Raw genomic sequence first — 22,446 nt, forward strand, 5'->3', positions numbered from 1 at the left:
ACTAAATGTTAAAGACTCTCATGCTTCTTGATCACTTCCGGGGGAGAGCATGACCTAATCTTTTATGCTATAGACTGCTAGAATTAGACCTTTGGTTAATAGAACTTGCACAACTATAAGAAGAACACTGTTGAGAATGAGTGACAGTGTTGTCCTTCAACACATACAACCCCTGACTCTCTCTACCAATCCCATTCACCATGCCAATGTAGAGATCCTGAAACAAGCAGAAGTTAGGAAAGAATGCCACAGAGAATTGTAATTCCTTAGTCAACTTGGAAACTGATAGCAAATTAAACTAGAAATCTGGTAGGAATAGAACATTAGTGACCATATCATTTAAAACATGGGAGCTTCCAGTATGAGATACTTGTATTGTCCCTCCTGTAGGTAGATAAACCTTGCTCTTCTCAGGATTTGAAACCTCAGTATAATTCGATAGCATACGATAATTTGAGGTCATATGATTGGATGCACCTGTATCCATTATCTAACTAGTATCTACATTATTAGAAAGGGAAGCAGTCTGTATGTGCATTTGCAGTCTGAGTGGGAACTATCTCCTCATTACCTTTGCTAATTATCTGAATAATCTGAGAGTATTGCTTTTGAGTGAAATATGAGAAAGGGAACCATATGAAGTTGCACTGGTTTGAGTAGTTCCTAGATTGCATTGAGTCGTTGTCTCAGAATCACTAGAACAATTCACTCCGGATTCAGAATGACCATAGTTTCTTACTTGATTAGCAAACATTCATTTCTTCTTAGATGAGGGCCACTCAGGTGGATACCCAATCAGTTTGTAACACTTCTCTTTGGTGTGACCATTATAGTTGCAATACTCACATATGATTGAGCTTTTCTTTGGTGGTCTAACTCCACTTGCAGGAGGCATCCTGCTTGAGTAGTTTCCTCCAGAACTCGAGCCTCCTCCTGAAAAGTTTCTCCCTGAATTCATGGTACCTCCGTTGTAGTTATTCCTATAATTATTTACTCTAGTTCCTCCTTTATGACTGAAGAAACCCGCTCCTTCAATAGACTCAGCTACCTGACTTACTGGTGATAAACTAGTTATGGATCTCTGACTTTCCTGACTAATTACCAGTGAGTAGGCCTTATTTAGAGTAGGAAGCGGAGACATCATTAGAAATTGACTTCTACATTGAGCATATGTTTCATTAAGGCCCATGAGAAACTGTAAAAATCTCTGATAACCACAGTGTTGAGAGTAATTGCGAGATTCAGGACAATTACACCCTGGACATGGCATGAGTGCATCAAATTCATCCCAGAGAGTTCTCATTTTAGAGAAATAATCAGATACAGACTGAGTTCCTTGTGTAAGAGTAACGATCTCCCTATGAAGATAGAATATTCTAGAACCATTAATAGTATCAAATCTCTCCTGTAAATCAAGCCACACCTTGTGAGCATTCGAAGCATAGATGATGTTGCTCAGAAGATCAGATTTCACAGCATTCATGATCCATGACAACACTACAACATTCACTTTCTCCCATTGATCATGTAAATGCATCAAACTTATCTTTAGTGTGTCTTCCATCGATAAATCCTAGTTTACTCTTTCCTAGCAAACCTAATTTCATAGATCTGCTCCACAGAGCATAATTTGCAGATCCAGTAAGCTGAAGAGAAACAAGAGAACTACCTGGAGTATCATTTGGATGAAGAAACAGAGGGTGATTGTGATCAATCACAACTCGATTTGTGCCTAGAACAGAAGAAGACGCAGGATCAGTGTTTACACCATCCATCACCATGATATGTATCTTCCTGCTACGCTGAAACTGATGAACTGAGCTTTAGACGATCCTTCTTGCTGATCGAGGCTTTGATACCATGTTAACATTCATGGCTGTGAATGTTCTAGAGGCAAAGCAGAGAAAAAAAGAAGAAGCTGAAAGAGAATCTCAATTCACATAAATTCCAACTTGATGAATTAGTTACACATCAATAGTATTTATACAATCTGAATTACGCTCCAATTAGTAAACCTCTTAGTTGTCACTCTAACTAACTAGCTAACTAACTTCTAACCACTTCTTAACAGCTTGAGTTACTACTAACTCATCTGTAGTTACATCAACTTGCCTCTTGGTTTAACAGAGATCTTCATCGTGTTTTAAATATGAAGTATACTAGCTGAAAAGGTATATTATATGCTATATATATCTATTTTTTCCCTCGGGAATCTTTAGAATTGCCACTGTTTAACTTTCAATTCGCCTCTGACCTAAAGTTCCAACTAAAAAAACCTAAAAGGGTGAAATAAGTTTTCATATCGCAGTTGAAGTACTTAGCCTTCCAATATCAATAAGCTTTTCATATACACTTTATATTCATTTCTTGGCCATATATATATATATATATATATATATATATATATATATATATATATATATACATACTATATATATTTTTATCAGTACATCCACTCTTCATACAATATATATATACACTTTGTACACATTTTTACATGTACACTTTTCATATACACTCTTCATAATATATATATATATATATATACATTTTTATCAGTACACATTTCACATGCACTTCATATGGGCCTTGACTATTGCTTTTCATGAAATCCGCTATTTTGACCTGTTGTGTTGGCCTGGCAGGAAGCAGCTGAGCCGTGCCTAACAGGTTTTGGGCCCAACCTGCTATTTTGACCCAATCATAAAAGATTTGGGTTTTATTATTTTTGTTTTTTTTCCGACAATATTTTCTTGAGTGACTCACAACATCCTACTAGTTTAGAAGTCAATTACTTAGATTGATGCTAGTTTGTAATATGACGAATCTATCAGACTTTGGACTTTGGATACATGTATCTGGCGCGTCTGAATACGTGTATCTCATACATGAGATCAAAATTAGGTATAATTTGTTTTAGATACATTATATCAAAGTGGATTCACATGTATCTGACTCTCTCACTCGCCTCTCTCCTATCTCGCTTGAGACTCTCCTCTCTCACTCGCCTCTCTTCGCGTAACTGGTATCCAAATACATGTATCTAGTGTGATTCACATGTATATGAGGATGATTCACATGTATCTTGAGATCTTACTCGCCTCTCTCATCCTCTCATTCGCTTCTCTTTCTATTTTAGTGTATCTTGTAGCAAAAATATATGTATCTAGCTGTATCTGACTTGAAATCTGATATGATATTATTAATTAGTGAGACAATATGTAGTTACTTCTAACTATAACTATAGAGATAATTAGTAAACAATGTTTGTCTGATTAGCTAGTTTTTTCCTTTTTTTGTTTGCACCATTATTGTAGAAATTTCTCCAGTAGCTTAGACATTGATCACTATTTAACTTATAGTTTTCTTATTGCATTTACTTTGAAATAACTTCAAATATGAGGTATTAAAATTAAACTTGTCAAAACCTAATTTCAAATAAAATGTTTGAAGTTCAGAAAAGAAAAAGTTGTTGATATTCATTTATATATATAACTTCATATAAAAATGGTTGAAGTTCATACAAAAATAATTGAATTTCAACCTATGTTTCATATGAATTTTAAACATTTTATATATATGAATTTTAAACATTTTATATAAATAAGCTTTGTCAAATCTAACTTTAGACGCTATGTATCTAAAATTCTTGTCAAAGCAAAAAATTATCAACTTAGGACATAATTTTGGATACCTTTAATGATTACTTCAGCTTTAGCATAATTAAGAAGCTTTATTATGAGGTCTTTGCTGACCCCTTATATTCATCACTTAAAACTAGAGTCGATCAAATTTGCGATATACTAAACACAACAATTGCATAAGTACTTTGTCCCCTCCAAAAAAAAAAAAAAAATGCAGCACTAATAAATCCATATATAGTGGAATTTTGTTAAATTCAACATATCCCCACCTTTATAATTTTATGACTCCATAGTCTAGAGTAGGCAAATTCTATTAAATTTGAGGCTTTAGTTTGTGAGATGATGGTAAAAAAACACATTTGAATAGTCATATTTTTGCGAGTTTTATATTTTAACTATTAGTTGTTCCATTTTTTCAACTGAACTATCATCATTTATGTATTCAAACACACCTAGTTGAGTAGATGATGATAATTTAGGTAGGAAAAAGAAACAACTGATAGTTAACCTAATCAGTTTGAGGTATGTTTAATACATAATTGGTAAAAGTTTAGGTAACAAAAATCTCAAATTGATAATTAGACCATGAGACTCGTAAAAAAGTGATAATTTAAATGTGTTTTTAACGATTTAACTCTTGATTTTTGAGGCATAGTAGTCTTTAAAAATGTGTGATCCATGTTGACCTTGAAATCTAATCATGTATGTTTTCAAGTCCAAAACATCCATGGACCGTGCACGCATCCCAAAAAACCAAGGAAAAAATATCAAAACTCTCAACATCTCCAAGAAATACATACGTGTCTTGAAATAATGTTAAACAAGAGAACAAATAACTAGCTTCCGTCAAACAATAAAGTACAAAATTTACAGAATTGAGAATATTTATATTATTATATACAAACAAACTTATATAGTGTAATCAAATATTGAACAAGACAACTGTTTTAGAATCTGTCATTACTTTTGATACAGACCGGTACACTACAAATTGTATAATTAATAGACAAAATTACAAGGGCCTAGGTCTTTTATTCAAAGGATGAAAACAATCAATTTATAATTCAAGTAAATGATGAATATTCAATTGTACGTCCTAAAAAAATATATCACCAACGAAAATACGAACCATAACAATAAAACAAAAGTTTGATAAAGTTATGGCACATTTGTGGCATTATTGATTCAAAGATTGAGACTGGGAATGAGATAGTTTGAACTTTAAATTGTTGTTTTCTTTGATGGGAAAATGTGGTCTCAATTCCCTTTTTTTTTTTTGTCCTCCAAAGGATAAGAAAGATAGATACAAAGACTAATTAGAGGACATTATGTTCTACGTACATCACATGACCTCGTGTGCTTGTTCTCATACAACTTATCCTTGCTATGTGAATTTGGTGATTTCAAAATGAATACGACTTGAGCGTACCACCTATATTCGACTGATTAAAATGATTGACGACTTTATTAAAAATAGATTTTCAACTTTTTTTATCGATTGTAAAATTGTATATATGCATGTCATATACATGATTACACACTTCTTCCTATCAATGCAATATTGCAATTCCCATCTTCATTACATAGTTCCAACTGAATGAAATTTTTGCGATAATAATTTTTAGCAGTAATAAATATGCACATTAACCAAGAGTCAGTGGTGGAGCCAGAAATTTAATTAACAGTGTCCAAGAATAATGGTTGGTGGCTGTCAAAATAAAATAAAAAAACATAGTGTTATTTGAGGTTCAAACTCAAAACCCCTTCACTCAAATGGACACCTACTACCACTACGTCAAAGGCATAACTTTTGTCAAGGGTGTCCAACTTTAAATATATATCCTTTAAATGTAGAATTTGACATATATATATATATACAATGTAATTTTCCTACGAAGGGTGTCCAGTTGGACACCATGGGGTAGCTCTAGCTACGCCCTTGCCAAGAGTGTTAACTTTTTTACCAACATTAGCTAATTCTCATTATATCCAACGTTGCTACAAGTTTTAGGGGTATTTATAGAGAGTGCTAAAATGTAATTGTCACTAGTAATTGCTTTTAAAAAAACATGTTTAATGACAATTAAACTTTTATTATTAATTAATTATCGCTAAAAATTATTTTTGATGTAATGATATAGACCGTTATTTTAGCTTATAGTAGTTCGTTAAAACCATCTCTTATGCTAACATAATAATAAAATACCCACACCGTATCTGCTTGTATGTGGGCGAGAATGGAATTGCCATAACTCACAAGTCATAAGCATAAAGCTGGGACAAAAACAAGCACAAAAAATAAGTTATATTTAGGAAAAATTATCTAATTAAACTAACATAAATTCTATGATTCTATCATATTTATTAATTATCTCTTTAGTATGAAATAATTACATATTGTCATATCAGATTTCAAGTTAGATACATATGTGTTTTTGTAATCACATAGAGAGAGAGGTGAGTGACATAGGAGAGAGGGAAGCAAGAGAGTATGTGGATCTCAGCTACATGTGAATCACACTATATACATGTATCTGAGATATTAGATACATTCTGAAATACAAATACATAGGGAGAGAGGCGAGCAAGGTAGGAAGGAGGGTAGCGAGACAATTTGTGTATCCTAGATAATATATGTGAATCATACGAGATACATATATTTGGGATATCAGATACATTCTTAAATACAAATATATAGGAAGAGAGATGAGCGAGAATGGAGAGAGGCAACCGAGAGACAAATACATGAGAATTATCCACTTGGATACATTGTATCTGAAACAAATTACACATTAAATTTGACCTCACATATCTAAGGTACATGATGTATCTAGATGTGTCATATACATACATCTAGATGTGCCATATACATGTATCTACAGACCGAAATTTGACACAAAATGTAATTCGAAAACTTGCGAAAAAATACGTAATTTAGCTCTAAACTAGTGAAATTTGAGTTTTCTTTTTGGTAAACAAGATGATATATTATAATTTAATATGCATTAGTACAAGTAAATGGCCGAGTATGGCTAGTAACATTCGGGAAAGGGATTGGGTTTACATTATACACATAATACCTTCTATAGTAGAAGAGGATTTTTTTAGCCTAACATAAAGAGGTCCTACTTTATCTGCTTGTATTCTACTAGAAACAATCAACGGAGGAGCTGTCCAAAGTACGAGGGAGTTAGCTTCCTTCAGTCTAGACCCCTCCTTAGCCAAGGTATCTGCCACTTGATTTTCTTCCTTGTATTTATGCTGCACCGGAGGGTTTCCAAGTTTAAGTAGAAGTTCCCTGCAATCAGTCAAAATATTAGAGTAGGATGGATGATCATTTGCTAGATAGTGGAGGATATCCTGACAGTTTACTCTGTCTACATTAATTTCAAGTGGCGTTAAGTTATAGGTTAGTGCAATAGTTAAGCCTTTTTGCAACGCCAATAGTTCAGAAACAATATTTGTTGCTTCATATATGTTTCTCATGAAGCCTACCACTCCATTACCATATTTGTCTCTTATTACTCCTATTCCACTAGTGCCGAATTATCGTTTGTTATATTTTTTTACAATATACTTATTTTTTTCATTCAACTTTAAAGTTACACGAGTCATTATACTTAAAAAAGGCTTTATTTAGATCCTAAAAAAATATCACCAACAAAATACGAAACATAACAGAATAACAATAAAAACAAAGTTTGATAAAGCTATAGCACATTTATGGCATTATATTATTGATTCAAAGATTGAGACTGGGAATGAGATAGTTTGAACTTTAAATTGTTGTTTTCTTTGATGGGAAAATGTGGTCTCAATTCCATTTTTTTTTTGGTCCTCCAAAGGATAAGAAACATACATATATATAATATATATATATATATATACAAAGACTAATTAGAGGACAATATATATGTTGTACGTACATCAAATAACCTCGTGTGCTTGTCCTCATACAAGTTATCCTTGCTCTGTACGTGGATCTAGTGATTTCAAAATGAATACGACTTGATCATACCACCTATATTCCACTTATTAAAGCGATTGATGATTCTATCAAAAACAAATTTTCAATTTTATTTATCTACGATAAAAAATGTATGCATATGTCATATGTTATTACACTTCTCCCTATCAATGCAATTTCACAATTTCCATTTGTTATTATGTTATCTCAATAACAAATGTTGATTTTTAATTTGGACAAGATTTGAGTGGTGAAATCATATCCACTCTGGATGACTAATGAAACTTTTGAGTTATATTTTTTTTTTAGTGGATCGAGCGATGGGGGTATTAAAAGAGTTTAAATGAGTCAATAGATTTAATTGAGGAAAATTGTGTCCCGTAGACGTCATATAGAAAAATTAAGGTGGGACATGAAGATTTAACGCAATAGGAGAAAATATGATTTTTTTAGAGTACAAGGATAAACATGATTCTAAAGTTGGATGAAAGGGATAAATATATATGTTGAAAAACTATAGTGGAGCAAATATAACTTATTTATGAGAGAACAAAGACAAATATAATGTAATCTTTTGCTGATCAAATAATCGGATACACCTAATGTCTATAAAAATCAAACATTTATATATATACCCATATAATTTGAAAATCGTACACTTACACTCCCTATGAGGTATACTCATAATTAAATACATTCAACTATAATTATTAAAATATAAGTTAAAACAATAAATAAGATGTTCTGCATGGTATTAATTATTATGAAATTTAAACATAAGATAAATATTTTTATTCACACATTTGATTAAAAAAAAAAGAGTGAATATATATTTTCTGAGACATATATCTTTCAAAACTCATAATAAGAAATGAACACAAATTACTCTATAAGATATATATATATACCTACCATTAGTAATAAGTTCCCTACACTTAAAACATGTAATTTACATCTATATAGGGATTTCTTATTGTATTTTAGTTTGTTTATTTGTTCTTCCACTTTAAAATTATAGAATATTTAGTGTAAATAACTCAAATTAAATCTTAAAATTAATGTATATGGAGCTAGTCAAGATAAGACATTTAATGGGACAAAGCTAGGATGGAGAAAGAATCTCATGAAAGGTTTAAAAGAAGTATTCTTTTAAAACTTTTTTTCTTCTTCTTTCTTTTTGATTAGAAATAGGTAGGGATTAAAATTTTAATTCCACTTACTTATAAAAAAAAAAAGTATGATTTGACTGCTAAATTTTTTGTCAACTTTTGCATAATTAAGGAACAAATTAAAGGATGTCTTTTTATCACATTTAATTAATTAGGTCCATAAAATGTCTTATGAATGATGCTTGATTTGGACCTACCAAATAGTATAATTAACTTTCTTTCCCTTTTGTCAATTTTTTCTTAGATTCCCCTTCATTTCTCATTTTTACACCTCATATATGAACTAGTGTTCAAAAAATATAAAATATTTTCATATATGAACAGAATAATTAGGTACCTCAACTTTAGGAAAAATATATATTAAGTAAATGAAATTAATTCCTGAGCGATAACATTGTGTTCGATGTACGAGAATCCTGTTTGAGATAAATAGCTTATAGTTGCATTAGTTATGTTGAGATTATTTTAATGCAAGATTTGGTTGATGTATTATACATAACATACATTGCATAATTTTTTATTTAAAATGATTTGTTTACAAAAATACTCTCCACAAATACAGTGAAAAAGGTCTTGAGGAATGTTGCTCCCAATTGCACACGCAAGTGTATGCGGTCGCGCAAGTAATATAGTGGCTCTTAAAAGAACCAGATTATCGAACCCAAAGGACTTGTCAATTAACTATTTTTACTAAATTATACTAGTCTAATTATTTATTTAAGAGTGCCAAAAGAAAAGAATGTCAAAACAAAATAATAAAATTACTTACAATGGTTGAAAAATTCCAGGACTGCAGCATGCAATGAATCTCATGTATCATATTCTTGGCTTAGAACTAACTTTAGTTGTCAAGCTACTGGTTTACAAGGTTAATTGTATGAGTCGGGTTCACACCTCTAGTCGTCTACCCCAGTTAGCTATCTAACTACATCGTTGAACGGGGATAAATAGACTAATTGGCGAGCATTTATATTTCATCTTGTTTCGTAACCAAGCGAGTTGTTCATCCGGGCGTCACTCTTGAACACAAATCACCTCAACTTAATAGGTCGATCAAGCTCTCTATATTCTCTGGTCTATCTAACTTCTCCTCTCCCGATTTAAGTTTAGACAATATATTTATCTTATGGTGATCAAACATAAAATACTAAAAAAAGAATATAGAAGTAACTTATAATGACAGCCAAGAATTATCAACAAGCCTTTAATAATTAACATTCAATCCGTAACTACTGCCCCATAACAAGGGCTTTTAGCTACTAATCTCTAAGAAAATAAGAAGAAGAAAAGAACCCTAAAAACTATTGACGACTTTTTATTTAATGCCCTATAATTTTTCTCCTACTATTTTTTTTATTCCCCAAATAATTATTTCTATAAACTATTTATAAATATAGAAAATCCTAAATAAAATAATTGAGTCCAAAACAAATTAGGAATCCAAATACAAGAGGAATAAGAATTCCTGTACGCGTAAACAGTGCTCTGCCTAGTTTCCTGCCCGTTCTTCATATGATGCCACGTGGAATTTTCAATTCCAATTCCAATTCTACTTCCACCAAATTATATATTATTTTATAAAGTTTAATCTATTAAGCTATCTGCTTGATTTCCTTCTTCAACCTTTCATCTTTAATTTGTTTTAGCTTCAAACTTCTTCAATTTTACACTAATTTACTCTTACAGATAAATTACACTATTTAGCACAATCCAATGCTCAAAAAAGGCAAATATAAATAATAAATGTGAGGCAAATAATGATTAAAATATATATTTTTTTGCCTCACATCAACACCCCACACTTAATCTTTTGCTCGTCCTCGAGCAAACATTAAAGCTCATCTCAAATACATCACACTAGTAATGTCATCACTTGGGTTAATACAAACAATTAGGCCATATACCAATTTCAAAACAACAAGTACACTTCTCAATCATTATGCGAGACATCCAAATAAACAAAAAATCTCTAACCTCCTATCCGCATGGAAGGACTTTGAACTCATCAAATTTAGGCTTGCTCGCGTACTCTCATCAAAGAAAGCTAATAAAATCACCTATCTATTATGAAACAAGTGTCCTCACAAAAACAAATAGTCCACACACTCAATTTAAAAGATTGAATATAAATTAAGGACTTAGCATCAAAGAACAACTCTCACACTCACAAATAAAACTCATATGTATGCACAAAGAACCATAGGCTTGCCCCATTATGTACATCTCTACTAATTAAACATGTTTGAATAGAATCAAATAAGACTTTAACGGGTTGTAATGTAGGCTAGAAGACGGGTAGGAAAACTATATAATAGTGACTTACACTTCCTTAAACATTTTGCACTTTAAGACTTCTTCACCCATTATTTTCTTCTCTTTATTTTCAGCCCTCTCTTCAACAATTATTTCACAAGTAATTCTCATCATCTCAAGAATGCTTCAATTTTATTTTTTTAATAGCCACCCTCAACTTACGTATTTTACATGCGTTAAGGTGCACGATATCCTTGGAAGGACCAAGGCCATCATCAAGATAACTTCTTTTGTTCATGTCACATTCTTTCAAAGAGGGATTTTTAAACACTTTGTAGCTATCATTGATCACCTTTTACACTCAACCATCCCTTTTCTTCAGATTTAACAATTAGAAAAAGTTTATGCTATAGTGGTCAAGGAAGTAGGGTGCAAAAACTAGGGATTCAACAAAATAGTCAAGGGCAAAATATGGCTACCAACAAAAGGCAATAGGCTCAAAAAGGCTAACTAGTGATATAATATCTGAAAAAGGCTAAAATTTACGAGACAAATCAAAGAAAGCCTATTACCATCTCCTAAACAAAGCAACACTTTTTATTTCGCTTCAATAACATGCAGGGAAAGTTCTAGACTAAGATGCAAAACATTGAATAAACAAATTCTCACCACACATGGCACAAGTATCAATCAAGATGGATCAATTCCACTTCTAAGAGATACATGATCATAACAAACTACAAAATAAAATAAGCTATATGCAAAGTCACAACCATGAGCTTACACCACTCAAAAGGGTCTTTTCTTTTCTTTAAAAAAAATAATAATTAAAATAAACTTATTCCTAAAAAAATAAAGGGCACTCGATTCAAAAGGACTATCTTCAGGAAAAGAACCAAAAACAAAAGCCAAGTAACCCATCCTAAAAAAGAAAAGACTCAATAAAACAGTAAAAGCTAGAAATTCATTCCTCCACCCCACACTTAAAAAGATGCTATGTCCCCAAAGCATCAAATAAAACTTAAAACAAAGGTTAGGAAAACTCCCTAAGGCCTTTAGGCCTAGCTAGTAGCATGTTCTCTTAATTTTCATCAAGGGTCGTCACCCCACACTTAAGCTCAAACGTGCTCCTTAGCTCCGAATTTCGGTTACTCAGAATTCTCCAAAATCTGTAAAAACAACACAAAAAAATAACACTAAAAGAAAAAAAAAGTTACACTATAAATTGGATTGTCTCCAAATTATAAGCGCCTAATTTAACGTCGCAACACGACACAATTAAGTTCACCACTTTTCTTTCCCCTTTGAACTTATGAATTGTCCCCCTAACTTTACATCTATTTTGTTGTTCCTCTCAAGGGGTGGTGGTATAAAGATAAAGGAACCAAGTACTATATGTCGCATCTTGCACTTCTTGGCCCTTAAGTGAGGAATGTCGTTTTGTCTACGTGGACTAAAAAAATTTAAGATGTAGGGGCCTTGTTCCTCATCTATACCCTCATCCATTAGTTCAGATTTTACAGAAAAGTGTTTTGAATGAAATTCAAGTTGCCTCAACTTCAAAGCAATATTATTTAAAACATTCTCACTTTTGTACTCTTTCTCAACATCAATATTAAGGAATAAGGTGTAGTTGAATGGTTGAAATTCCTCTTTTTGCTCCACTGGTTGGTCATTATCCACGACAATTGATAATTGGGCATCAGACGCCTCAATCTTTTTGTTCAAGTGAGTCTCCAAGTCATGAATATCTGAGCCAAATTGATCTATTTCTTGTGTGAGCACAACTCTTCCTTCAATCAATTGGGTTGTCAGGTATGTCAGACCATCACAGATAGACTCTTGAAACTTTAGAAGTTGAGTTTGTTCTTGTAGCCAAGATTGGCTCACTATCTTTGCTTCTTCATAGCTTTTTCTTTGTTGGGATGCAATCTCTTCTAATTTAGCTAGGACAATAATTTCTAATTGAATAGTGTCAAGCTCATCTAGCAGTTTCATGATTTTTTTGTGCTCTTCTGTGCATTCAAATAATTGTTCGGTGATTTTTGAATTAACTTTGTCCAGCATGTCCGTACATTCCATAAGTGAATTCCCATTACGCGTCTCTAGTTTTGCATTCTCCACTTCATCGCCCCTACCAACATCACAAATAATAGAAGAATCATAATAGGGGTTCGGGGAAAGGGAGGATTTAGGACAACCATTCCAATGAATATATTGACAACCACATATATTACATAAACATTCATCACCCAATCACGATTTATCCCAATCATCCATATCAATAAGAGTACCAAATTATTCAAAGAAAGAAAAATAATAATTGTTGAAAAAAAAACTAATTAAAAAAAGTAAAAAAGTAATAATAAATAAATAAAAAGAAAAAGTATAACCTAGAAAAATAGTTAATTTCTACGCGGTTACGCAAGTAATATAGTGACTCTTAAAAGAACCAGATTATTGAACCCAAAGGGCTTGTCAATTAACTATTTTTACTAAATTATACTAGTCTAATTATTTATTTAAGAGTGCCAAAAGAAAAGAATGCCAGAACAAAATAATAAAATTACTTACAATTGTTGGAAAATTCCAGGGCTGCAGCATGCAATGAATCTCATGTATCATATTCTTGGGTTAGAACAAATTTTAGTTGTCAAGTTACTGATTTACAAGGTTAATTGTATGAGTCGGGTTCACACCTCTAGTCGCCTACGCCAGTTAGCTATCTAACTACATCGTTGAACGTGGATAAATAGACTAATTCACGAGCATTTATATTTCATCATGTTTCGTAACCAAGCGAGTTGTTCGTTCGGGCGTCACTCCTGAACACAAATCACCTCAACTTAATAGGTCGATCAAGCTCTCTATATTCTCTGGTCTATCTAACTTCTCCTCTCCCGATTTAAGTTTAGACAATATATTTATCTTATGGTGATCAAACATAAAATACTAAAACAAGAATATAGAAGTAACTTATAATGACAACCAAGAATTAATTCAACAAGCCTTTAATAATCAACATTCAATCTGTAGCTACTGCTCTAGAATAAGGGCTTTTAGCTACTAATCTCTAAGAAAATAAAAAGAAGAAAAGAACCCTAAAAAGTATTGACGACTTTTTACTTAATGCCCTATAATTTTTCTCCTACTATTTATTTTACGGAATAAGAATTCCTGTACGTGTAAACAGTGCTCTGCCGAGTTTCCTGCCCGTTCTTCATATGATGCCACGTGGAATTTTTAATTCCAATTCCAATTCTACTTCCACCAAAATATATATTATTTTATAAAGTTTAATCTATTAAGTTATCTACTTGATTTCCTTCTTCAACATTCCATCTTTAATTCGTTTTAGCTTCAAAAATTTTACACCAATTTACTCCTACAAATAAATTACAGTATTTAGTTCAATTCATAAAATTAAAGCTCGAAAAAGATAAATATAAATAATAAATGTGAGACAAATAATGATTAAATTATATATTTTTGATCTCACATCAAGGAACAATCGTATTTTTAACCATGCTAAAGCATGTATTAAAATTCATTACATTACTAATACCATCCTATCGTACCAAACGATCCGTAAATCATATGTCAAACAAGTATGATATGTTTCCTCCAACCATCCATTTAAGAAAGAATGACTTAAAAAATGTTTAATTAAGCTTATATGGTGATTAAATTAGCTTTTAAGTATTGTTTTTTAAATTTATTTTTGACAAATATGCCAAAATTTATAAGTTGGTCATCCCAAACATATAGAATAACTTTAAAAGCCCTTTTAGTTTGATTAAGTTTTTTATTATTTTATCCCAAATATTTTTTATCATTTCTGAAAATATATAGTAACTCCTAATTATCTATTTATTATATAAAAAAATACTTTTAGATTTATACCTTTTTTAATAAATAGTTGTAAGGACACTTCAGCCACTTAAGAAAAAAAATATTTATCAACATTTTTTTACCAAACACCTTAACTTCTTATTATCCGTTCAACACTTCCATCCAAATTTCAAACACATAATTGTTTGTTTATATAATCTGTTATAATAATCAAAACATTTTTCCAGCATTTGATGCTTATCAATTTCTTCAATTTAGATAATCCAAACGGATTCTTAGATGTTATGTACCTTTTCAAATGATTCCAAGAAAGAAGAAAATCCTATTGAGAGACAATATACATACTTTATATCCTCTTTATCTCGATTTATGTAAAAATGTTTTCTCAAATACGAATTTAAGGGAAAAGGAATACAGAAAAATATTTTTATAAAAATGTCTGACTAGAAAAATGTATCACGTAAATTGAGGTGGAGAGAATAAATTTCTATGGAAGTGTGTCAAATCAATGTCCCTTGGAAGCATATTCATGTATAGGGTCACATGCACCTAGTGTAAATTCTTTTCATGTTTATAGGGAAGTCCGTACAAGTACTATAAGTCCTTTAATTTGGATGCTGGGATTGAGGATGATTGTCTATTATATTCCAAATTTTAGTGCTACAAGAATCATTTTCTATATGCCTTTGATTTTGATTCTCTTAGTGCCCTTGTGTGATTGATTGAACATCCAACTTCTCTTATTTGTTTTTCTTTTCCATAGTTACTTCCATTAGTTTTGCTACAGTCATATTATCATTGATGTCTTGAGTCGTTATAAGTCTATGGGTACCTTAGTGTATCTCCGACATTATGAGATGTCGATGGGTATATAGAGAGATTTAAAGACTTGCTAGTCTTCAAGTTCGATTGAATTAGATTAGTGATTGTGAGTTAATTAGAATTACACAGTTGTGGATTTAACTGATACTAAGACCATGAATTATTCAATTTGGGTTATTGTGAATAGGCTCATGAAGCCTGCACCTTTTCTTCTAATACAACATATATTGAGACTTATTACGCAAAGTTGTACTTGAAGAAAATAGTAAGGTTGCATGAAATTCCAATGTCTATGATATCAAATAGAGGTAGGCAATTTACTGCTTACTTTTGAAAGTCATTCTTAGAAGGTCCGGAGATATATACTTGCAACAATTTGAACATAATTTTAACTACAAAATTTGAATTTATGTATGTATAATACAAGTTCGCATTGAGCCTTCATACAATTGATTTCGTACTATATACATATATGAACACATTTTACTCCAGAAATCAAATCGTTAGAACTTGATTTTCGAAATGATGAATTTAATAGTGTTGATGCTTGAAAGCATGTTTTGCTGGGACACAAACTTTAGAAAAATAACTTACTCAATTTTTAGATAAATTATTTATACATATTAAATAAATTTCTTAATGTCCATAAAAAGTGGAGGAACTCATATATCACTTATTGGCGCACTGATGACATTCATTGAATCATAAACAACACGATGCATTTCCCTAAGACATCACCTCATATAGAGTAAATGACATAAATAGTCCCTCAATTATAGGAGTAGATCTAAAATGGTCCCTGAACTATACACTTAACGGATTTAGTCCTTTATCTATTCAAAAATTTGTTAGCTTTGGTCCCTTAACTATACACTTACCAGTTTTAGTCCCTTAACTATAAATTTACCGATTTTAGTCCTTTAAGTATTCACAAACTTATCAAGTTTGGTCTTTGTCCATTTTTTAAAATATAAATAGCTTTGGTTTTTAATACGCACCATCCTAAATTTTGATAGTTTTTGTTCTAGAAACTTATCATGCATCATGCTAATCAATGCGAATTTTATTTAATTTACTCAAATTTCTTTACGTAAAATAAAATGAATAATAAAATTGATCTATTTAAAAAAAAGTTTAAAAAATTGCAAATCTACCATTTTATAAATTACCATTTCTGAAAAATTAAACAAATTTCGTTCAATGAAGTCGTTGGAGTACAAACTTTGGATTTAACGGATAATAACTTTTTTTCTTTTTATAATAAAGTTTAACATATTCAAGTCATTAGTAACAAAAATATGCTTCATTTTATCCTCTGTTGAATAAAATTATGACTTATATTTTCTTTCCTCGTGAATTTTATTTTAATCGTTGAGGTTAAGGTTCTTCGCGTAAGGTTAATTTGAAGAAAAAGTAACGGAGAGAGAACCAATAGAAAAAGTTGCTAAAGGATTTAATTTCTCGAGGCATAGATTCTGTTATTATAAACCTAAGCTATTTGTATTAAAAAAATGAACAAAAACCAAACTTGATAAGTTTTTGAATACTTAAAGGACTAAAATCGGTAAGTTTATAGTAAAAGGACTAAAATCGATAAGTGTATAGTTAATGAACCAAAACTGACAAGTTTTTGAATAGTTGAAGGACTAAATCCGTTAAGTGTATAGTTCAGGGACCATTTTAGACCTACTCCTATAGTTGAATGACTATTTATGTCATTTTCTCCCTCATATACATAATATAGTACATACATGCAAAATACTTTAATTTTACATTAAAGTGATATATAGAATAATACAGCTCATGTCAAAGTACAGAATATATATAAAATCCAAAATGCCACTAAGTCTCCTTTTTTTTTTTAGTGTGAAGGGGGTGGTGGCAAATGTTCTACAAAGTTTATTTTAGGTACACAGAATACAACATAGACATTCAAAAAGTTTAAACAAAACCCCACATATAGAAAAATACCCAATGACATAGGGTATCAAAAATTGGCTCATGCGCGCACCTAGTGCGCGCATATAGCTGCCACCACTCAACTTTATGTAGCTAGGGGACTAAGGCACTTCCCACCAAGAGAGTAGTAGTTCCATTCTTCCATACAGACGAGATGTCTGATCATGAAAGATCTGTTGTTGGGTGTAGAAACAAAGATTCAAACGTATGTAGTGACGATGTTATTGATTTTAGCAAATATTGTCACACTATGAAGATATATATAGTAAACATATATCAATATGTGGGCAATATTCTTCTAGTGCGTCATAGTAGCAACTTTGGGCAAGAAGGAAGTTGACGAAGAAGAAGAAGGAGGAGGAGGAGAGGGGATATTGAGAAGTTCTTCACCGCGAAAATGACGAACAATTTGAGTACTTTGTTCATATACAATCCTATGCCATGCTTGATTTGATTCAATACCTTTTTTTTCAAATGCTTCAGTGGCATCAAGTCGATTTATTTTCCATTCAAATTGGCTTTCAAGTCTAAGAATATTTTGACGTTGGCAACAAGCCAATTTGCATGTATTGACTTTAATATTTTCAATAGCAATTTGAAGCATCTTGTCCCTGGTATCTTGATTAATCATCTTATTATTTTCATTTATGAAATATTGGTGCATTTCTGGTATTCCAATTGCACGTCTAATTCCACTTGTGTAATCGCCATCAGGGTTGAAAAATTCCCTTGCTTCCTCTACAAGCCCTTCTTTCACCATCTTATCGACTCTTTCTGACACAAACCTTTGTAGTATTTTCAAATTTACATCGATCCAAAGAAAACAACATTCATACCTGGACTTAAATTCAATGTCATCATTCACTAGTGCCTTAATGTACGAATTTGACCCTCCAGCAATGATTGGTAGTTGACCCTTACTTATGATAGAATCCACAGCTTTTGTAGCACGTTGACAAAAGTCCGTCGCAGTGAAAACTTCGTTAGGATCAATAATTGATAACAAATGATGTTGAATTCCACAAGTCTCCTTATCCGTAACCTTATTTGTTATAGTATCAAGACCCTCATAAATTTGCATTTTATCGCTATTCACAACCTCTGCTGAAAAATGTTTGGCTAAATCAATGGAAAGTCTAGATTTTCCCGTGCCTGTTGCACCCATAACTATCACCACCTTGTCCTTTCGTCGAGGGGGAAAAAACGGATCAATCGTTAGACCATCCCGGAAATTAATAAGTGGTTGATGTTTGCAAGAAACAAATGTTGGTGCAATATGTTGTAACACAATATTCATCGTCGTGTTAGTTAAGTTAATTACAAACCTGTTAAACAACAAAGAATGAAAGAATATTAATACTATATATCTTCATGGTCGATACTCAATCATAATAACAATTGAGAAATTAAATAAAGGGAAAGGGGTCGAAAATGCCCTTAAATTATGTGAAAGGAATAAAAATGTCTTTACCGTCAATACTTTGGCTCAAAAGTGCCCCTGCAGTCAATATTATGTCCCAGAAATGCCCCTATAGTTACATAATGAGTAAAAAATGCCCTATTCTGAATAAATATATTATATTTATTTTTCTTTTTAAACACATCTTCTTCCTAATTAAAATATTATTAAAAAACACTATTTTTGTTTTCTTTCTTCTAAAATCACTTTAACAAATAAAAATGTAGGAAATATTTTTTTCTTCTTAATCTCATTTTATCAATTAAAATAGAATAACTCCATGTACCCTTTTGACAGATAATATATGTCATATATATAAGATCATAGTATATCCATCATTAATTTATATTTATATAACGATAGAAAATAATGATAATAAAATAAGAAATATTTTATTTTTTATTTTTTTCTGAATTGAAGATAAAATTTGCTAATTTTTTATTTTTTTTAAAACATTATTAGAAATGGAATGTATTAAAAAGAAAATAATAATATATTTATTTGGAAAATGAGCATTTTTGACCCATTAAATAACAATAAGGGTATTTTGGACCAAAGTATCGACGGCAAGAGCATTTTTGACCAAACTACAAATGGAGGGCATTTTTGAACCAAAGTATTGACGGTAAGAGTATTTTTGAGTTAAACTATAAACGGAGGACATTTTTGTTCCTTTCACATAGTTTAAGAGCATTTTTAACCCTTTTCCCTTAAATAAATGATATAGCAACCCTTTTCTAAATGTTAATTTTTGCAACATCAAGTACTCGATTAGTTTTTAAAAAAAGACCGTTGAAAGATAATAAAGTATATGAAAAGTTACTAACAAATTAATAGACCACGTAAATTAAAGTCAATGACCACTAAACGTATCGTACCTTTATTTATGCGGCGAACGTTGAGAAGAAAATAGGAAAAAAAATAGTGTGCAGAGAGCTTGGAACTAATTTTATGTATTTTTCATCAATATGTATGTAACTAAGGTTGTTCGAAGATGGAAAAAAGATATATCTCTTGTTTGGTGTTAATTCAATTGTCTGCAGAACCTTTCAGTGGATGCCTATTTATTGAGTTTTGGCATCTTTTTAACAATGACGTATACGTGCCACATTTTTGTTGGAGTTAACTTATATCCACTTCAATTCATCCACTCAAAACTTTACACGCCTATTAAAAAATAATGATTGATATGAGAATTTTATTATAATGCTCGATATTTAGTCCAATTTAGAGAATAAGTAATTGTATCTTGATTAGATAGATCATTGCCTTGTGGTCACTCTACTTGTATAGCTTTCTAATCTTTCTTTTTCTTTTTTCTTTCACTATTAAACTTTTTCTTAAGGTAACCTAAGGAAATTTTTCAAGGTTATTATGTTTGTCCTTGATTAAGTGTAGTGACATTATATTGGTTGTGATGACCATATGTTGTCTTTTCTTGTAAGATTGTGTGTATTGTTTACTTATTGCTTAACATATTTTCATATTGAGTGAGTTAATTTTTCTTGATTCTGAAAAATCCTTCCATGTGATATGTGTTTTCATCTTTAGATGATCTTGTGGTACGAGCCATTGGCCTTCTTTCTTGTTGTTGATATCAACTCTCTTGTTTAGAACTCTACTTATTTGGTATATATGTTGAGATCGATTTTCCTTTTAATGAAAAATGTCTACTTTTTCATCGTTCTATACAAATCACATGAAATTAGAGGGCATTTGAGTTGACTTATTTTCATATACTTTTAGCTCTTTTTAATTTTTAGAGGTGTTTGTCGAAGTATCACTTTAACTTTAGGCTTAAAAAAAGAGTCAAAAATTAAAAATAGATAACTATTTACTTTTGATGTTTGACTTTTAAGTCACTACAAAAAGCTTAGCTAAACACCCCCTTGGTGTCATCATTAAAATTTATCAAAACAATAGGACTAACATACTTCAAAAAAATTAAAATGAAATAATCACATAGAGTTCAACACTTTGAACTTCTTGTGTTGAATTTGTCACAAGTATTTTAGGTCCAAGCTTGTAATTGACGTAAACCTAAGTTGATTTCTCAAATAGTAATTCAATTATTAATTATTTTTGAAATTCATTTTTTATTGAAAAAATAAAATAAAAATATGACTTTGGGATAATAACTATTAATTAAGCGATTATCTAAAAAATCAACCAACATAAACCTTTGATGAGAAGAATTGAATTTCTTCATATAGTGAATAAGAAAAATTAGCAAAAAGGAGTGGTGTGTGTGTCTTTCTTCCTTTTTGGACAAGAATAGCCATTTGATGCAACATGAAATTAAATGAACATATTCTTGGGGGACCATGCAGAATAATTCTTAGGTTCCAAAAATTAATTAGGGTTAGGATGAACTTATAGTGTTATTAATTAGAGAATAAGACAGTTTTGCGAAGTTCAACTTAATTAAAGCACTCATCAGAAAGCCAAATTAAATTAAAAATAAATAGGGTCACTATTTAATATCTAAGGAGAAGAGATAACTTAAACAATATTTTAAATTAGTTTAGAATTATTATTAATCAACTAAAACTAGAATGTGGATCCTATTTAAAGGAATCACTTTGAATTCCCTAATCTATGTTTGTTTAGTAGTACTAACTTCTTTTTTTAGTTAATTATTAGGATTAAAGCTACTTATTATCTTGGGATAATTAAACACTTGTGATCACATTATCAACAAGTACTGTTTTGGCAAGTTGTTGTTCTTAAAGTAACGGCCAATGAAATTGGTTTACAGCAATTTTGATGCTTCTATGATAATATATGATCTAAAAGGACATGATAAATTATTCCTAACTCCACATTTAGTTTCTTATTACCACCTCTTTAGCTAATGTGGCTTCTTGTGAGTCTTGTTTTACCGTGGGTTGTGATGTAGTGGTGAGACTACTCCACCCTTAATCGGAGGTTTCGGATTTAAGTCCTGAATATGGAAAAAATCTTATTGGGAGTTCCACCTCCGAACGGGCCCTACAGTGCACAATTCAAATTTAGTCGGAGCTCCAATGAGAGCTCCAGACAATGAGTGGAAAACCAAAAATAAGGTCTTAGTTTCCTTTTTTGTTCTGTTAAATGTGTTTTGTAATGCACAATATGTTTGATGAGTTCCCACAAATGATTTTTCTTTTGGCAAAATACACTACTAGAAAATAAAGAATCAGTGTTTAATGACCCAGTCGATTATTTTTTGTTTTTTCATGGAAATAACTGTTTTTCCCTCTCGTGATTGACCCCGAGCCTCCTATGTTTGAGTTTTAAATAATTGGTCCTTGAACTTGGAGTTAAAAGTTGAGAATTTGG

At 31.2% G+C, this 22,446-nt stretch overlaps 2 protein-coding genes across 2 annotated transcripts in view; both read right to left on the reverse strand.

Annotated features, from left to right (window-relative positions):
- Positions 1 to 22,446, reverse strand: part of LOC125823662 (uncharacterized) — a 608,951-nt gene that overhangs the window by 49,151 nt on the left and 537,354 nt on the right. The window lies entirely within an intron of this gene.
- LOC125823671 (adenylate isopentenyltransferase 5, chloroplastic-like) lies at positions 17,440 to 20,164 on the reverse strand. The gene is made up of 2 exons (XM_049503029.1): positions 20,004 to 20,164; positions 17,440 to 18,991 (listed from the first exon to the last, which is right to left on the reverse strand). Exon 2 carries the CDS (start codon positions 18,961 to 18,963, stop codon positions 17,965 to 17,967), a length of 999 nt encoding a protein of 332 aa, XP_049358986.1. The 5' UTR covers positions 18,964 to 18,991; positions 20,004 to 20,164; the 3' UTR covers positions 17,440 to 17,964.

This window comes from Solanum verrucosum, unplaced genomic scaffold (genome assembly GCF_900185275.1).
Source record: "Solanum verrucosum unplaced genomic scaffold, falcon-dt-bn FXZP01000093.1, whole genome shotgun sequence".
NCBI lineage: Eukaryota > Viridiplantae > Streptophyta > Magnoliopsida > Solanales > Solanaceae > Solanum > Solanum verrucosum.